Consider the following 15285-nt stretch of genomic DNA (forward strand, 5'->3'; position numbering starts at 1 on the left):
TGTGGCAATCGTTTTACAATCACTTGTTGGCACAGCAGTGCTTCTTGAAAGGTTAAGTTGCTTTTGCACAAAGGAATTTATCCCTGAATACAAGAGCAATCAGAAGTTTTCTGAAACTCACCTTCATTTGAGGACTACTATTCATTGCTTTCCTGAAAACGTATTTTTGGTACCAACAATGTCCATGTGAACAATGTCTGGTTTGTGTTTGGCTGTTGAATCCTCTGTGACTACCATGGCTTGTATCTGTCTGTGCACTGAAGTACTCCAGCTTATGGATGTTTTTGTGACTTATTGTCATATTTTCATGTGCGTGTACAAGCTTGACCCTACATATTATTTTTCATCACTGGGAATGTCATCGGAATGCATTACTAGCGAAAAGCAAGATTGAGTTGGAACTATTCACTGAAATCATGTGTTTATCAAATGTGCTGTCCATGGTAGGACGTCCATGGCGCAAGTTATCATTTTGCTTGCATGAACAATATGCTCATGGAAGGATATGATCCTGCTCTTTCAAACAGTTATATCATGTATCTTAATGGCAACAAAATGTAGGGATGAGCGATGATGCATCCAGTGCCCATAGGAAAGTTTCAGTGGATTGATCCCATGGATACAAACATACTCAAACACATATGTGAGTAAAACCGCAACAGTGAACAGTTCTTTGAAGCTGACATGGAATGCCCAGATGAGCTTCACTTTTCCCACAATGATTATCCACTAACCTGGAAGTGCTGTCAGTACCCTGCAAAAGGTTGTCACCATAGCATGATTGTGGAGGATTTCAGGATTAAGTTCACAGAATGGACCAAGCTTGTCCTGAACCTGTGATGCAAGTTTGGCTATGTCAGCCACGTATGAAATTTACAGTTATATCTGTGTATGGGAATATGTGTGTGAATGGCTGCTTGCATTCAGATTTAGCAAACAGTCAACAGCAAACAGTCACCGTGAAATAAGAAAGTCATGGGGAAGTTGAAAGACAATTGCATAGGCATGCCCATTGAGGAACATGTGGAACTGCAGCCTAAACTATACTTGATTTTGGTCAAAACTGCCAGATCCAGCAAAAACATTAAGACATATCCAATGTATATCACTGTCTGAGAGCTCACAGTAGTGCAGCCTTCACATTGAATGACAGTAATATCATCATGGACCATGCTTACCTATCACAACTCCTCAGCCAGTGAATTCCTGATGCTGGTTCCATGCATACTACATTGGCTTGAGAAGTGAAGCTTCCATGCAAATGTAAGCTTGTGTAAAAATCCCCAACAAAGTTGTGGGGAACTAGAAGGGTTCTGGGCTGGGGAGTCAGTAGGTAAGCACAATCTCAATCCAACATAGCCATTGCAGTGGCATCTGGATAATCATGTTACCACTACTTCTTCTAAATAAATAGTCATATTAGTATGGGGTTTTCACTAAAAGAGTTCTTATGATGTCTAGTGGGGTGTAAACAAAAAGGTGCTAATCTGACCTTCAGTATATACTGCTTTGGGTGGAAAGTCATTGTGAACACTTCAGTTCTTTGCCTTTGAAGTGACTGGTGTTGCCTGAAAAAGACCTAGTTGTCTTAATTATCTTTAAATTAAGTTTTGTTGATGACACATTTATTGATTGTCTGACAAACAAAATCTGTAAACTAGACATAGTGACCTATGAATTTTACTTTGTTAAGATTTTTGTTTGACAGTTTAAAATATCAACAAATCAAAGGCAATTTGATTGAAATGGGATAACTTATGACTGATGTCCACTTGACATGACCACCATGCAGTTCAAAGTTTTGACTGGCAGATACTGTACTCTAAGCATAAATTTGACATTGACCCATTTGTCATTAATTTTAGATTGAAAGTGGAGTTTAAACTCATTTTGTTGTTTTAGGTTATTTTGTGTAAACCCTTTTAAATGTTTCATGTTCATTTTTTTTAATAATTCATTACTTTTACAATGTTTATGAGACATTTTCATGAGTTTTATGTTTTCTCTATGCAAACTGTTCTTATGCCCCTATGTGCTAACTTGATGTTACAAAGCACTTTGAGCTTTTCTAAAAGATTAATTGCATTATTAAGTTGTCATTCTTCTTCTTCTTCTTCTTCTTATTATTATTATTATTATTATTATTATTTCATTATTATTGTTGTTATTATTATTATTATCATTTTCATTTTTTTCATTATTATTGTTGTTATTAGTGTTATTATCTTTGTTTTTTCATTATTATTATTATTATTATTATTATATTATTATTATTATTATTATTATTATTATTATTATTATTGTCAGAGAAATTGAATAAAGACAAATTTAATGCTAAGTCAGTAAAACACAAATTATGGGCCATGATGACCTGCTTCTGTATTAGGGATCATCACTGTGCTGATTAGCTTTATTTCATGATTGTAGATAGAATAGTATGTACATAGCTTGCAGAAATTTGTGTAATAATAACAAAACCCGAAAACTATAAAATGGGTCTTCAATATCCCTAATTTTTTATAGGGATGTGGTATTAATAGCAATGCATACAGTCATCTAGTTTAATGATTCTAGTTAAAATACTAAATTTAACAAAAATCACTAATCTTACTCTAAATTGGTGTCTAGGACCTTGGAAGTAAGAATGGGTGAGGCTGTACATGTGTCTTTATCTGTGGGATCCTCAGGGGGTAGTACAGTAACTCTTCTACTTCATGGAGGTAAATTAATGATCTACTTCTTACAGATTAGCTGATAAACTTGTCTAGACAAGATAGGACACCTTAGCCTTTAACATGAGTTTTTACCCTTTTCATGTGGATGCTCAGCCAATTGACCTAGCTCAAAAGGTCACTGTTTTGGCTGTAAAGGAACTTGTTTACAAAGTCAGAGAAGTTTTGTTGTGCATAAGAATTGTTGACCATCCTTCAGCTTGAACTTGCTTGACTGCTTTTATAATGTCAAGGACAGGTATAGTCAGCTGTTTTTATAATGCCAAGGACAGGTATAGTCAACAATTCATTGTAGATAAGAATGTAACATGATCACACACTCATGTGTTTGATTTTTGTTGTTTCTACCCCAGAGTCAGGTCCTATATTGGGGCCATGTGGTCACTATATAGGACATCTTTTGGTTACAGTTTAATTTAGTCAGTTACCTTCTGTTTTAATTAACTCCTCATCCAGTTTACTGTAAATTGGGAATATTATATCTCACAAAAAAAACACTTTTGTATGAAATCACTGTTATAAGTGGGTTATGTTCCTAAATAGATTTTGATTCCATTTATGATCTAGATTGCCATGTAAACCTACATGCAGGGATTTACACATTTTATAAAAGCACAAGGCAAACTGACTGTAAAATTGGACTTGTCATTTGAAAATTTGAGCTTGCCCCAAATATAATATCCCAAATATGTGTAAAACAATAAGATTAAATAATTATATTTTAAAGAAATTTTCTTATGTTTTTTAAACTTGTTCTTTCTTCTGTATTTCTGTTGGAACCTTAAAACATTATGCCAATAATTAAAGTTATCAAAAAATATATATGTAAACATACACATATACATATATGTACATTAGAAAGAGTTTGAATGGAGATATAGTTGGAAGAGCAGAAACAGACAAAGTTTTAATTGCCACCCCTTCTATCTAAACTGCTTGGAGGATTGCCATGAAACAGACAAAGTCATCATCGCCACCCCTTCTAAACTGCTTGGAGGATTGCCATGAAACTTTTCCACACACATTTATTTGATGGTCAGTTTGTCCCAAATTAAAATGGTGTCTTTAGACACCGTATATGGCTGCCACAGTATCCATCTTGAAAATATTGTTAATGCTACTTCTCACTGGATGGTCATATCAGTTTGGGGTTTCAACAAAAGACTTTTTATGAGGTCTTGATGATGTCTAGTTGGTCCCAAAGAAATATGGTACTGATCAGACATCCATTAAAGGTCACCACAGCAGCCATCCTGAAAATCTTCCTCTTGTTGCTCTACGAAATGGTCATATCAGCATTGGGGTTTTTATCACAAGACTACTAATGATGTCTAGTTGGTTCTGAATGAAAATGGATGCCAATCTGAAATCCATCTTTAAAATCTTATTATTACTATTTGTGATGAGTGGAAAGTCAGATTGACACCAGAAAACTTCTTATGGTATATAGCTGATCTTATTGGGAAATAGTGCATATCTTTTGTCCAATATGTCCACCACAGTGGTCAGTTTGAAAATCGTTCTAAAGCTCAAGAATATAAGAGATGGTTTCAACACTTTGCAGTTCAAAAGAAGAAATGGTTTTATCTTGAATTCCTAGAAATTAGTTTTGGTCAATAGAGCATCAGTCCCATAAAGAGACTCATTTTATTTGAGAAAGTGTTGAAGTAGAAAAAAACAGTGTTCGGCTAATATACAACCAAATTAATTTTATGCCGTTTACCAGATCAGCATCAGCATTACTTTTCTTTACTTTAAAATTGATGTAATTCATTTGTATTATTGATATAATTTTCATCTTAGTACTCATTGTGGCATCTAGTTTTCATTTCAGTTGTTTTTTTTGCCAGACACCAGTGTGCTTTCCATTGCATAGTGATGAAAGCTGAAGAAGGCCTGGTGACACAAGCTTAGCTGTAGATTATTTCATATCTGTTTTGTTCTTAATACATTTTATTTCATTGCAGCTCTCTTAAAGAGGCACAAAAACACAAGAGCATCAGTGTGATATAGCTGGTCATCATCATGTTGAGGCTTGCCCGACATGCCACCCAAATTCAGAATGTGGCACGAGCAGGATGTGTGGATGTTGAGGTTGGGCTGAAGATAAAACCTACCCCTGGGTATCGTCTGCCCAGGGGGGTGATGCAGAAGTCTACTGTGGCAGTAGAGCCACAGGCAGGAAGTATTCAACCAATTAAAAAGCTCCTGGTTGCCAACAGAGGTAAGCATGCCCAGCTTGGAGTTGGTTGTCAAATATGCATATATCATGGTTATTTTGTTATTTGTAAATTGCATATAAAAACATCAGGATATTTTATTGATTTCAACCAAAAAGTTCATTGTCATACACATTTATACATAAAGTTTTTTATTGTTGCAAGAACACACCTGAACAAATTTAGTGATTGTATTTAAAGCTTGATAAATGCCATTCAGTGAGCCATTCACTTGGTGTTCCTCTATGGGAGCATATTTTAATTTTTGTATATATTTTCCAACTTTATTACTTTGATAACACATCCACACTTTAATGCTGTTGAAGGTACATCAGTATACAGTCCAACTTCTCAAGCTCAAAATCTCTTTGGACAATATTAAATTTTTTGGTTTCAGGGGCTTTCAATTTACTCAGGTCCTCTTTTTTCATGTAATAATGAGATGTGATCATATTCCCTCTCTCTACTTTTGAGAGGGGTGGGGGAAAAGGGTCAAAGGTCAGATATTAAAAAATTTTGGTTACAGTGAACTTTTTATGCATTTATCTGTCTAAACTTTACAGTTGGAGCAAGTTCTTGCAAAAGTCTCAGCCTGAACTTTACATGTAGTCATTGCATAAAGATCATATCTGTGACAAATTGTTTGACATTATGATAAATTAGTCACTATGCAGGTGTGTATGATTATTGAGTGAAGTTGGGTTGGTTGCTTCTGTGTGGGGAATTGGAATATGCAATAATGTAATATAGGTTGAACTTAATTGTCGAACATTTTTGCACAATATTTGTCATTATGATCCTTACATTGTGTACACTTATGTTATTGAAACTTCTCTATTCATGTTGAATTTAAGTTTCAGTGTTGTTTTTCATAGGAGCATTATTACTGTCAGTACTTGTCTACTTCATTTTCTGCAGGAGAAATTGCCATCCGAGTATTCCGTGCTTGTACAGAGATGAATATTCGTACAGTAGCCATTTATTCAGAGCAGGACATGATGCAAATGCACAGACAGAAGGCAGATGAGTCATATCTTATCGGAAAGGGTCTGCCTCCTGTAGCTGCCTATCTTAACATCTCAGATATTATAAACATTGCTAAGGTATGCTGTATGTAGTTCCTTTAATAAAGCAAAATATTAATCATCTGATCTTGACACCACACAAATTAAATATGAAAATTCAAAATGTATGCAGTAGTTCTGGTTGCTTTTTGCATAAACATTTTTTTCTCTCATCTATTTGGAAAGAAAAATACTTCTGCACCATTACCATTTTCTTGATCTTACAAATATAACCATCAGTTTTTCTTCATAAGGTAACAATAAGGTTCATCTTTGTAATAGCTTCACACCATAAATTTTGTATGTCACAGCTTTATCCATGAATTAATGCAAAATGTCTATGCAGCTGTCTGTGATGAAGAAGATAAAATTGACAAGTTCAGTGAATGGCATAAGGATAAAATTGATGAAAGTAGATATATAGTACAAGTCTAGTGCATGGCATAAGCATAAATTTGATGAAAGTTGTTATATAACTAATAACACAAGTGCAGTGCATGGCATAAGGATAAAATTGATGACAGTTGTTATACAGTGCATATGCAGTGCATAGCAGAAGGATAAAATTGATGACAGTTGTTATACAGTGCATATGCAGTGCATAGCAGAAGGATAAAATTGATGACAGTTGTTATACAGTGCATATGCAGTGCATAGCAGAAGGATAAAATTGATGACAGTTGTTATACAGTGCATATGCAGTGCATAGCAGAAGGATAAAATTTTGATGAAAGTAGATACATAGTACAAGTGCAGTGCAGTGCATGGCATAAGGATAAAAGTGATGAAAGTTGTTACACAGTACAAGTATAGTGAATGGCATAAGGATAAAATTGATGAAAGTTTTTATACAGTACAAGTGCAGTGCATGGCATAAGGATAGAAATTGTTGAAACTTGTTATACAGTACAAGTGCAGTGCATGGCATAAGGATAGAAATTTTTGAAACTTGTTATGCTAGTGCAGTGCATGACATAAGAATAAAATTGATGAAACATGTTATACAAGTCCAGTGCATGGCATAAGGATAAAATCGATGAAGGTTAGTATAAAATACACACGCAGTTCATGTCATATAATAAATAATCAGTCATCTCATAATTTTCATATCTAAGAAACTCTTGATTAAGGATCTTGTACATAATATTTTCATATCTTTGATAGAGAATTCTAAAGTATTATTCCTAAATTTCTGTGTGCTGTCTTCATTTAAAAGATTTTTCATTTCTCTCTCTTGTCCAACGCACACACACATACACACCCTTTTTTCTTTAGGAAAATGATGTTGATGCAATCCACCCAGGATATGGTTTCCTCTCTGAGCGTTCAGATTTTGCTGAGGCCTGTATTAATGCTGGTATAAAATTTATTGGCCCCTCACCCCATGTGGTCTGGAGAATGGGGGACAAAGTGGAGGCAAGACAAGCTGCAGTAGAAGCAGGTAAGTAATTATATCCTTATTTCAGTGGATATATTATGATTGGTCATTCCATTTGTTTCCCTTTTTGTGTGTCTCTCAGTCCTTGCATCCATCTATCAGTTTTTTTCTGATTGTAATCTGAACTCTCTGTATTGAGAAAGTGTGGCCATATAATGTTCTGCAAAGATGAGTAGATGATGGTGAATTTTTCCAATTTTGGATGCAGCTTCTGGAGGGGTGGGGGTTGATGGACTAGTAATCACATTGAAATAGTTACAATAATGACTGCAAGTCTGGGATACCATAAGTCTCAGGACATCCTTCATTATTTTCAAAAGTAATTTTTATGACCTATAAATGTTGGGACAAGATATAGCAATTTTATCATGTACTATAAGTAAAAGTGCCAATGGGTACCCAGGTACCCACCCGCTAAGAATAACCTGGGTATTAAAATGAGAATAATGATTACAGTTCATGGCTCATGTCATGTGTGCATGTATTCATCATCACAGGGGCTTGTATGGCTGCTTACATTTAACTTGTCATTCTTGTACTATATAATAACATAAGGGAGGAAACTTCTCTCCTTTTTTGCATGACCTATTTAAGAATCAACGCTGATATTTAAAGCTAGACCGTCCTAACTTCATGCCTATCCATGGTTCATGTGCCATTTTTCTCGCGACTTAAACGCATTTATTTTGAGATCCTGATGACATCAACTATGGTCAGTACCTTTCATTGACAGCAACAGTAAGTTCTGATTAAGAAATATTCAGTGAAATAAAATTGAAATACGTACCTCTATTCAAATGTAAGAAAGCACAATATAAATGTCTGGTTTAACTAATGCCATTTTTGCATCAAATTTATGGCCCTGGAGCGAGTATTAGCTGTTCAAGTCAGGGCTGCTGTTCACATGTTTGTTTACTGGGTTCTTTTTTTATAATGCGGGAAACCCAAGGCAGATATTTTGTCATGGTAAAGGCAACACAAAAACTTGGTTACCATAACATGCATTTATTATAACATGCTATTCAGAATGAAATTTTTCACTGAAATATTTAAATGCAAGGGAGATCTTTGTTGTTTAATTACACTGAGAAAAAAAAAAGAAAAAAATTGACCATGTGTGTAAATAAGGTACTTTTTGCATTAATTTTGCTTGAAACAGATGGGATTCTTGAATGTGAAACCACTTGTCATATATTCATTCTATTTTGATACTACATACGTAGCAGACCAGTCTGAATTGAAAATACACGGCACCAGATATCATAAAATAATGTGCTGTATCGATGTGACAGTTGGATGAGAGGGATTTTGTTAAACTTAAAAACATGTTGTACCAGACTGTTGTTAAGAGATGAACCATGGCAGGTCGAGGATACTACAACATTCATCATTTTGGACTGTACGACTATTGTGGAAGTTACTGCAGACATGTAGACTAGTTAAAATGAGTGTTATGCACAAATAATTTATCCATTTCTTTTATGTTTATACTCTTGCATTAACTAAAATACCACATGGATCTAGCCAATTTATGAGAAAAAAAATTGACTGAATATCCAGGTAAGTAGCAAAAATAAATGTGCTTTAAATAAAATAAATATGTACATTTTTCATACAGTTTTCTGTAATTATGGCATTTAATTTACAGATTGCTCGTTATATGCTCAGATTATGCTTTTTTGTGACTTATATTAGTAATAAATTATGCTTATACCTCTCTTGGGGGTTGGCTTGTCTGAACCTACAACAAAGCAGTTCAGGTTGACATTTAATACAATTTCCCTTTGATTGGGTACCTGGGTAACCAATTGTTATGACTGAAAGGTACCCGGTAGAAATTTCCAAAAATGTTGACATCTCTAACTATTAGTCTTTGGACATCTACATTTTTGTAAATAATTGATCAATGTATTTTATTGATTGTAGCAACATTTTAAAGAAAGGAATAAAATGTCTTTGTGGTTGTTAAGGGGCTATCATCATGTATTATTACAGTGAAATATTATAAGTTATTGTTTGAAAAATCAATATTTTTCTTTTTCTTGTTTTCTTATTATTTCTTCCTAATTTAGATATGTATCGTTGGCTCCAGTGATGACAAGAATTGAGCATTAGTGGGTTGTAATCTTCATTTATAACAGTAACCACTCCCTTTTGTCTCTCTTTTATTTTTATTTTGTTTAGGCATTATTGCATTATAATTTTGTATCAATGCACCGTTAGTTATGTTTTTATTTTGCCTTAAAAGTGTAAATACCTAACTCATTATAATGTAATTCCAGTATGACAGTAATGAACAATAATTGTGTTTGGTTCAAAAAGTTATTTTGGGAAGTCAGTATAGTAGAGTACTGTGATTACTTTAAATTCATTTGTATCTCATTTTCTGGTATGGTTAGAAAATACATATTCATGGGTATTTAATTTTGTGGATTTCTCATTTGAAGGAAAAAGGACAATACAGTATTGAGCTTTGAGACATATATCTTGATTAAAGAAGATATTCATGTTCAATTTCATGTATTTTGAGCAAACAGGCCTAATGTCAAATGCAGAAATTAGGTTTGTTAGGTTAGTTATTCATTGTTAACACTTGGAAATTAGGTGCTAAACAAAGCAAGTGACAGCAAACTGAACTTTTTCTAAATAAAGTTTTCTCTTCCTCAGATATGTTACTCAATCATAATACATTGGGAGTACAACATTTACTTCAATAATTAATCCTGCCTAAGCATGTGTATAGCAACAGAAGTGTTAATGGTTGTCTACCCGCCTAGATTAAAGACAGACAAGAGCGATCTCCCTTTGGGTAGAAGGATTGGTTCCATATTACTGCCAAACATGAGTTACTACTTTCGCGCATGCTAGGAAACACGTTTTTTTTCCCACCAAGATTCCTTGCAAAATTGAATCTGCTTGTGGTTTCTTTGCCTAATGTCTGTCATAAATTTTCTGGTGGATCTCATCATCTCAGTGCATCTACTTTATGAGACCACTGAAGATGATTCTCCTGTCTCAGTGGTGATGTGAGGTATGTCCACTGGATCAAGGGAACCCACATTCAGGATACATGAGGTCCCATCTTAGCAAATAGGAGAACCTCACTTGCATGTGGTGGGTATTTCCTTGCAGATTCAGCCTCCTTAGATCTCTATGGATGCCAGCACAGTAGTCTGGGGTATCCACTCCTACCTTCGTTTTAGGAAGTTACTTGGTTGTGGCCTTCAGGAGTGTCCATTATGCATCAATCTCCAGGAGGTGAAGAGTAAAGTGAATACATTTCAACTGTGGCAGGAGACAACGTCTTGAAAGGGCATTTTCATCTTATCTGTCAACTCCACAATCATAGATTTCATCAGAAGGCAGGGGATCCAAATCACCAGATCTCTGCCTTCTGGTTCAGGGATTTTCTTTGGTGGCGACATCATCAACAAACCTTAATGCAAGACTTGATGTCCCAATGGAGTCAGTAATTCAGACTGAAAGGTCTGTTTAGCCCTTTGTATGCAAATGAATCAGAGACCCATGGGGTTGACCACTTGTGGATCTATTTGCACCAAGGTAAAACATGAAGCTCCCCACCAATTATTATTGGGGTCAAATTTCTACAGTCATTATCACTGTTGCTTGAATAAGAAAATTGGTTTCTGTTCAGTAATTTGAGTTCAAAACAATGTACTTGACCAAACTGTGTGCATGACTTGCACTTGCATAAGAGATATATTAGCAATATTGGAGTCAGAAAGATCAAAGGTCAAGGTCAGTATGACCCAGTGATGAAGATTGGTTTCTGTACAATAACTTTGGTTTACTTTTGTATTTTGATCAGACTTTGGGGTTGGTTGATGACTCAGGTTTGCTAAAAACAAAACTTGGACTAAAGGTCAAAGGTTAAGGTCATTATTATGAAAATCTGTTTTATTTTGTAATATGGGTGAATACTTTTTGAATAATCTTTCTTGTCTGATTCTTTCTTTACCATAGCATGAACTCTGCCAACAACTCCCCGGTTAACTTAGTCATATAAGCTCACCCCTCACCCTAAGAAGGTACCAGGCTTGTGGAGGAAATGATCAGACATAGTGTACAGTAGAATTCTCTTTACTCTTTTTAGGTGTCCAGGTGGTGCCAGGAAGCCCAGGTCCAGTGACAAATGCAGATGATGCTAGGACTTTTTGTGAGCAGTATGGGCTTCCTGTCATCTTCAAAGCAGCATATGGTGGTGGTGGGCGAGGAATGAGGGTTGTCCGTAAACTGAAGGTGAGCCATTGATCAAACTTCCATTGGAACAAACACTGTTGATTGGTCAAAAAATTGTCCTGGGGATTTTACTTTTTTAATAACATACCCACCATAAGGTGGAGCATATCATGTTATGATCTTGTCTATCTGTTCATCCACCAGTTTGCTGATCCATTTGTGAACAGTAACTCAAGTTCTCCAGGAGCTTCCGTCATTTAACTCTATTAAGTAGCTTGCATATGCATCATGAAAGAAACATATTGAGATTGGACTCAAAAGATAAAGGTCATGATCATGGGGAGTGAAAGATTGAAAGCTTTTCATTCAATAACTTGACTTGCATACCAGATGCCTTAACTAAACATTGTAAATGACATGCATTTGAGATAAAGACACCTATTGATTTTTGAGTCAAAAGGTCAAAGATCAAGGTTACAGTGACTTTTAGATGAAAAATGTTAGTACATGATATTTTGAGTCTTTTATCACCTACTTTGACTAAACTTTGTGGGGGCTCTGAGTGGCCGAGTGGTCTAAAGCGCTCACCATTCCAGATCACTGCCATCTCACCTCTGTCTGCGTGGGTTCGAGTCCAAGGCTCGGCTAGCGTGGGTACGTGGGAAAGTTAGCCAGTAGCTTCTTGTGGGTCGGTGGTTCTTCCCTAGGTTTTCCAGGGTTCTTCCTCCACCAGTTATACTGGCAGCCATGTATAGCCTATATTGTGCTGAAAAATGGCATTAAACCCTACAACAACAACAACAACAACTAAACTTTGTTAATGGTTTGCGTTTGAGACAAGAAAGACACCTGTTGATTTAGAAGTTAAAAGGTTAGATGGAAAGGCCTGAGTCTCTAAGAAGAAAAAGTTTTCACAAAATAACTAAGTCCTTTTGTGCCACAAAATGAGAACCAATCTATGCATTTGAGAAAAGAAAGAAAGCTATAAATTTTGGTATCAGTACCTCAAGGGTCAAATTCATTGAGACTGAAAGAAAATAAATGGTAACTGATCAAGGATGATGCATAATATACTGTTTTTCTTTTCTGATTGTTTATTAGGCCTTGTTTATATGGCATGAAGACAAAGTGGTGTCTGTGTGCAGTTTTTTTTTGTATTGAAGAATGTTTTACCAATGGCAAACATGCATATTTCATGCACACAACTGTAGCTATTCATTAAGAATAGAAGATTAATGAATATTCTATTGTAAAGCTGCTAGGTATCTTTTATCTTGATTTTATTGACACTTCCAACAAACAGGTTAAAGATTATTGTGAATTCTAACAGTTTCATATATATAATGGCTGGGGCTATGAACAGACTGTTGGTTATGAATTTGGGAAAAGTCTTCAGTGGGCATGGGGAGACCTATGGGCCAGTGTTAGTTGCATAAATGACAGCCTTTTCATTGCAAAATAGTGTAGATCATATTTTCTGCATGTCATGGATAGCAAAACAAATTAAAATTCTGTCTAAAACATTTCATTGACTCATTCGGTCCCAGTGCCACCTGTAGGTGTGATGAGGCTGTACCCTATTTCCAAGCTCTGCAGCATCAAGGTAATTTAAGATACACAAAAATAGCCAATGGAAAACGATGTTTCTAATATAAATAGGCATTGGTCTCATGGAAAATCTGTTGAAAGCCGATGTATTACGATGTATTCAGAAATAGCCCCTAAAATGTCTTTCCTACTTGCATTTCAGGCTAAAATGACGAAAACGACAAAAACCTCTGGGGCCAAATGAGTTAATGGGAGAATTTTGGTGACATCACCAAATCTGAATATTAATTATTTATTTCATCATTTTTACATCAGTATTAAACATAAATTACAAAAATAGACATTTTTTGACAATTTCTAAGAAATTTCCAAAAACTTGGTTAACTCATTCGGCCCCAATTCCGCCTGTAGGCAAGATGAGGCTGTACCCTGTTTCTGAGCTCTGTAGCATGAAGGTCATTTAAGATACACCAGAGTGGGTGGTATTACAAAAAAACAGACAGATATTGCTCTACAATGATACCAAATAATCTGGAAGTTCTAGTTGTACTACACAATACAGAGGGAAAAACCAAATTTTTGGGACCTGTTTTTTTTCCACCCAAAATTCACTCATGGTTGGAATGCGATTTTGTGTCTGGATTTTAGACCTTTTGGCCTCAGATCTAAGGCAGACCGGTCTGAACTGCACACAGACAAGTGAACCATTGCAAAAACTAGGATACGGTTGGTATTTGGAATAAAGAGAGTGGTCTCCATACGAAAATGATGGGTCCATTAAGCAAAAAAAAAAGAAAGAAAAAAAGAACTCCAATTTTTACCCTTCTGCTCATACGTTAGCAAAATAACCAATGGAAAATGATGTTTCTAATACATCTAGGAATTAGTCTCATGGAAAATATGTTGAAAGCCGATGTATTACGATGTATTCAGAAATAGCCCCCAAAATGTCTTTCCTACTTGCATTTCAGGTGAAAAATAACAAAAACCTCTGGGGCTGAATGAGTTCAGTGTCTGGAAACAAACAAATGAAAAATCCAAGCCCCTGACAACCAAACCAACATACAATATTAGCCTGTCCTTTTAAATCACACATCAAAGTAATCACACTTTACATGTATATTAATGAATGCAAACTGACAATGCTTGGTGTAGTTTATCTTTTTTCAGGGATAAAAAATGCATTCATGTTAAAATACATACATGCATACATAGATACATAGATACATACATACATACATACATACATACATACATATACACACACACACACACACATACATAGTTCAGTGCATGTATGAATTTGTATTCATAAGGTGATATGTCAGTTGCAGAGGCAAGTGATATCAGGCTTACTTGGACCTCTTGTTATGCATTATGATGACATTGCTGGTACATCCCTTAGTATAATCTTCATTGCTTATGACAAAGGTCATTTGTATGACTCCCAGGAGCAATACAAAGAGGGAGCGCAGTATTGAGAGTAATAGATCATTAGATACACATATCCATTCATTTTTCCTTCCCTTTTGGAATAATTATATGGTTTCTTTATTTTTATCATTTCATGACTAGTGATAAAAACCGAAAATGTACATTATGTTGTAGGAGGTGGAGGAAAATTTCCATAGAGCTCATTCTGAGGCTGAAGCAGCATTTGGAAATGGTGCCCTTTTCCTGGAGAAATTTATTGAGAGACCTAGACATATAGAAGTTCAGATTCTGGGTAAGCTTCAGCAGATTAAACTCTGTCTTGCCTGCATTAGCACTTTATGGTGGTGATGGCATCTGCATTAATCTTAAGCTTTTGTATTGTAGTTTATTCTGGCAATAAGGCCAAGTGAGCATATGGTATAGATCTTTGTCCATCATATGCACAGCTTCTTCTCCAGAACTCAGATTCATAGAAATGATGCCATTTTGCCTTCAAATATAGCCACGGATGCTGAAGTTAGAACATTTACACAGCACTTCATCTCTAAAAACTGCTGAACAGATTTTGACCAACACTGAACAGAACCATCCATATAATAATTATTGGACATACGAGGTTGATTTCGCCATTAAATATAGATGAAGATGTA

The 15285-nt window shown here is 35.4% G+C and overlaps 1 protein-coding gene across 2 annotated transcripts in view; it reads left to right on the forward strand.

Annotated features, from left to right (window-relative positions):
- LOC149808364 (pyruvate carboxylase, mitochondrial-like) overlaps positions 1-15285 on the forward strand; it is a 104971-nt gene that overhangs the window by 13315 nt on the left and 76371 nt on the right. For both annotated transcript variants that reach the window (XM_089976150.1, XM_089976159.1), the window contains exons 2-6: positions 4700-4956; positions 5870-6054; positions 7291-7456; positions 11568-11713; positions 14810-14927. In XM_089976150.1, coding sequence (XP_089832276.1) covers positions 4758-4956; positions 5870-6054; positions 7291-7456; positions 11568-11713; positions 14810-14927 — 814 coding nt within the window. In that variant the 5' untranslated portion in view covers positions 4700-4757. The remainder of the gene's footprint in view (positions 1-4699; positions 4957-5869; positions 6055-7290; positions 7457-11567; positions 11714-14809; positions 14928-15285) is intronic.

Source organism: Sinohyriopsis cumingii, chromosome 1 (assembly GCF_028554795.1).
Source record: "Sinohyriopsis cumingii isolate HCF-2022 chromosome 1, ASM2855479v2, whole genome shotgun sequence".
Lineage (NCBI taxonomy): Eukaryota > Metazoa > Mollusca > Bivalvia > Unionida > Unionidae > Sinohyriopsis > Sinohyriopsis cumingii.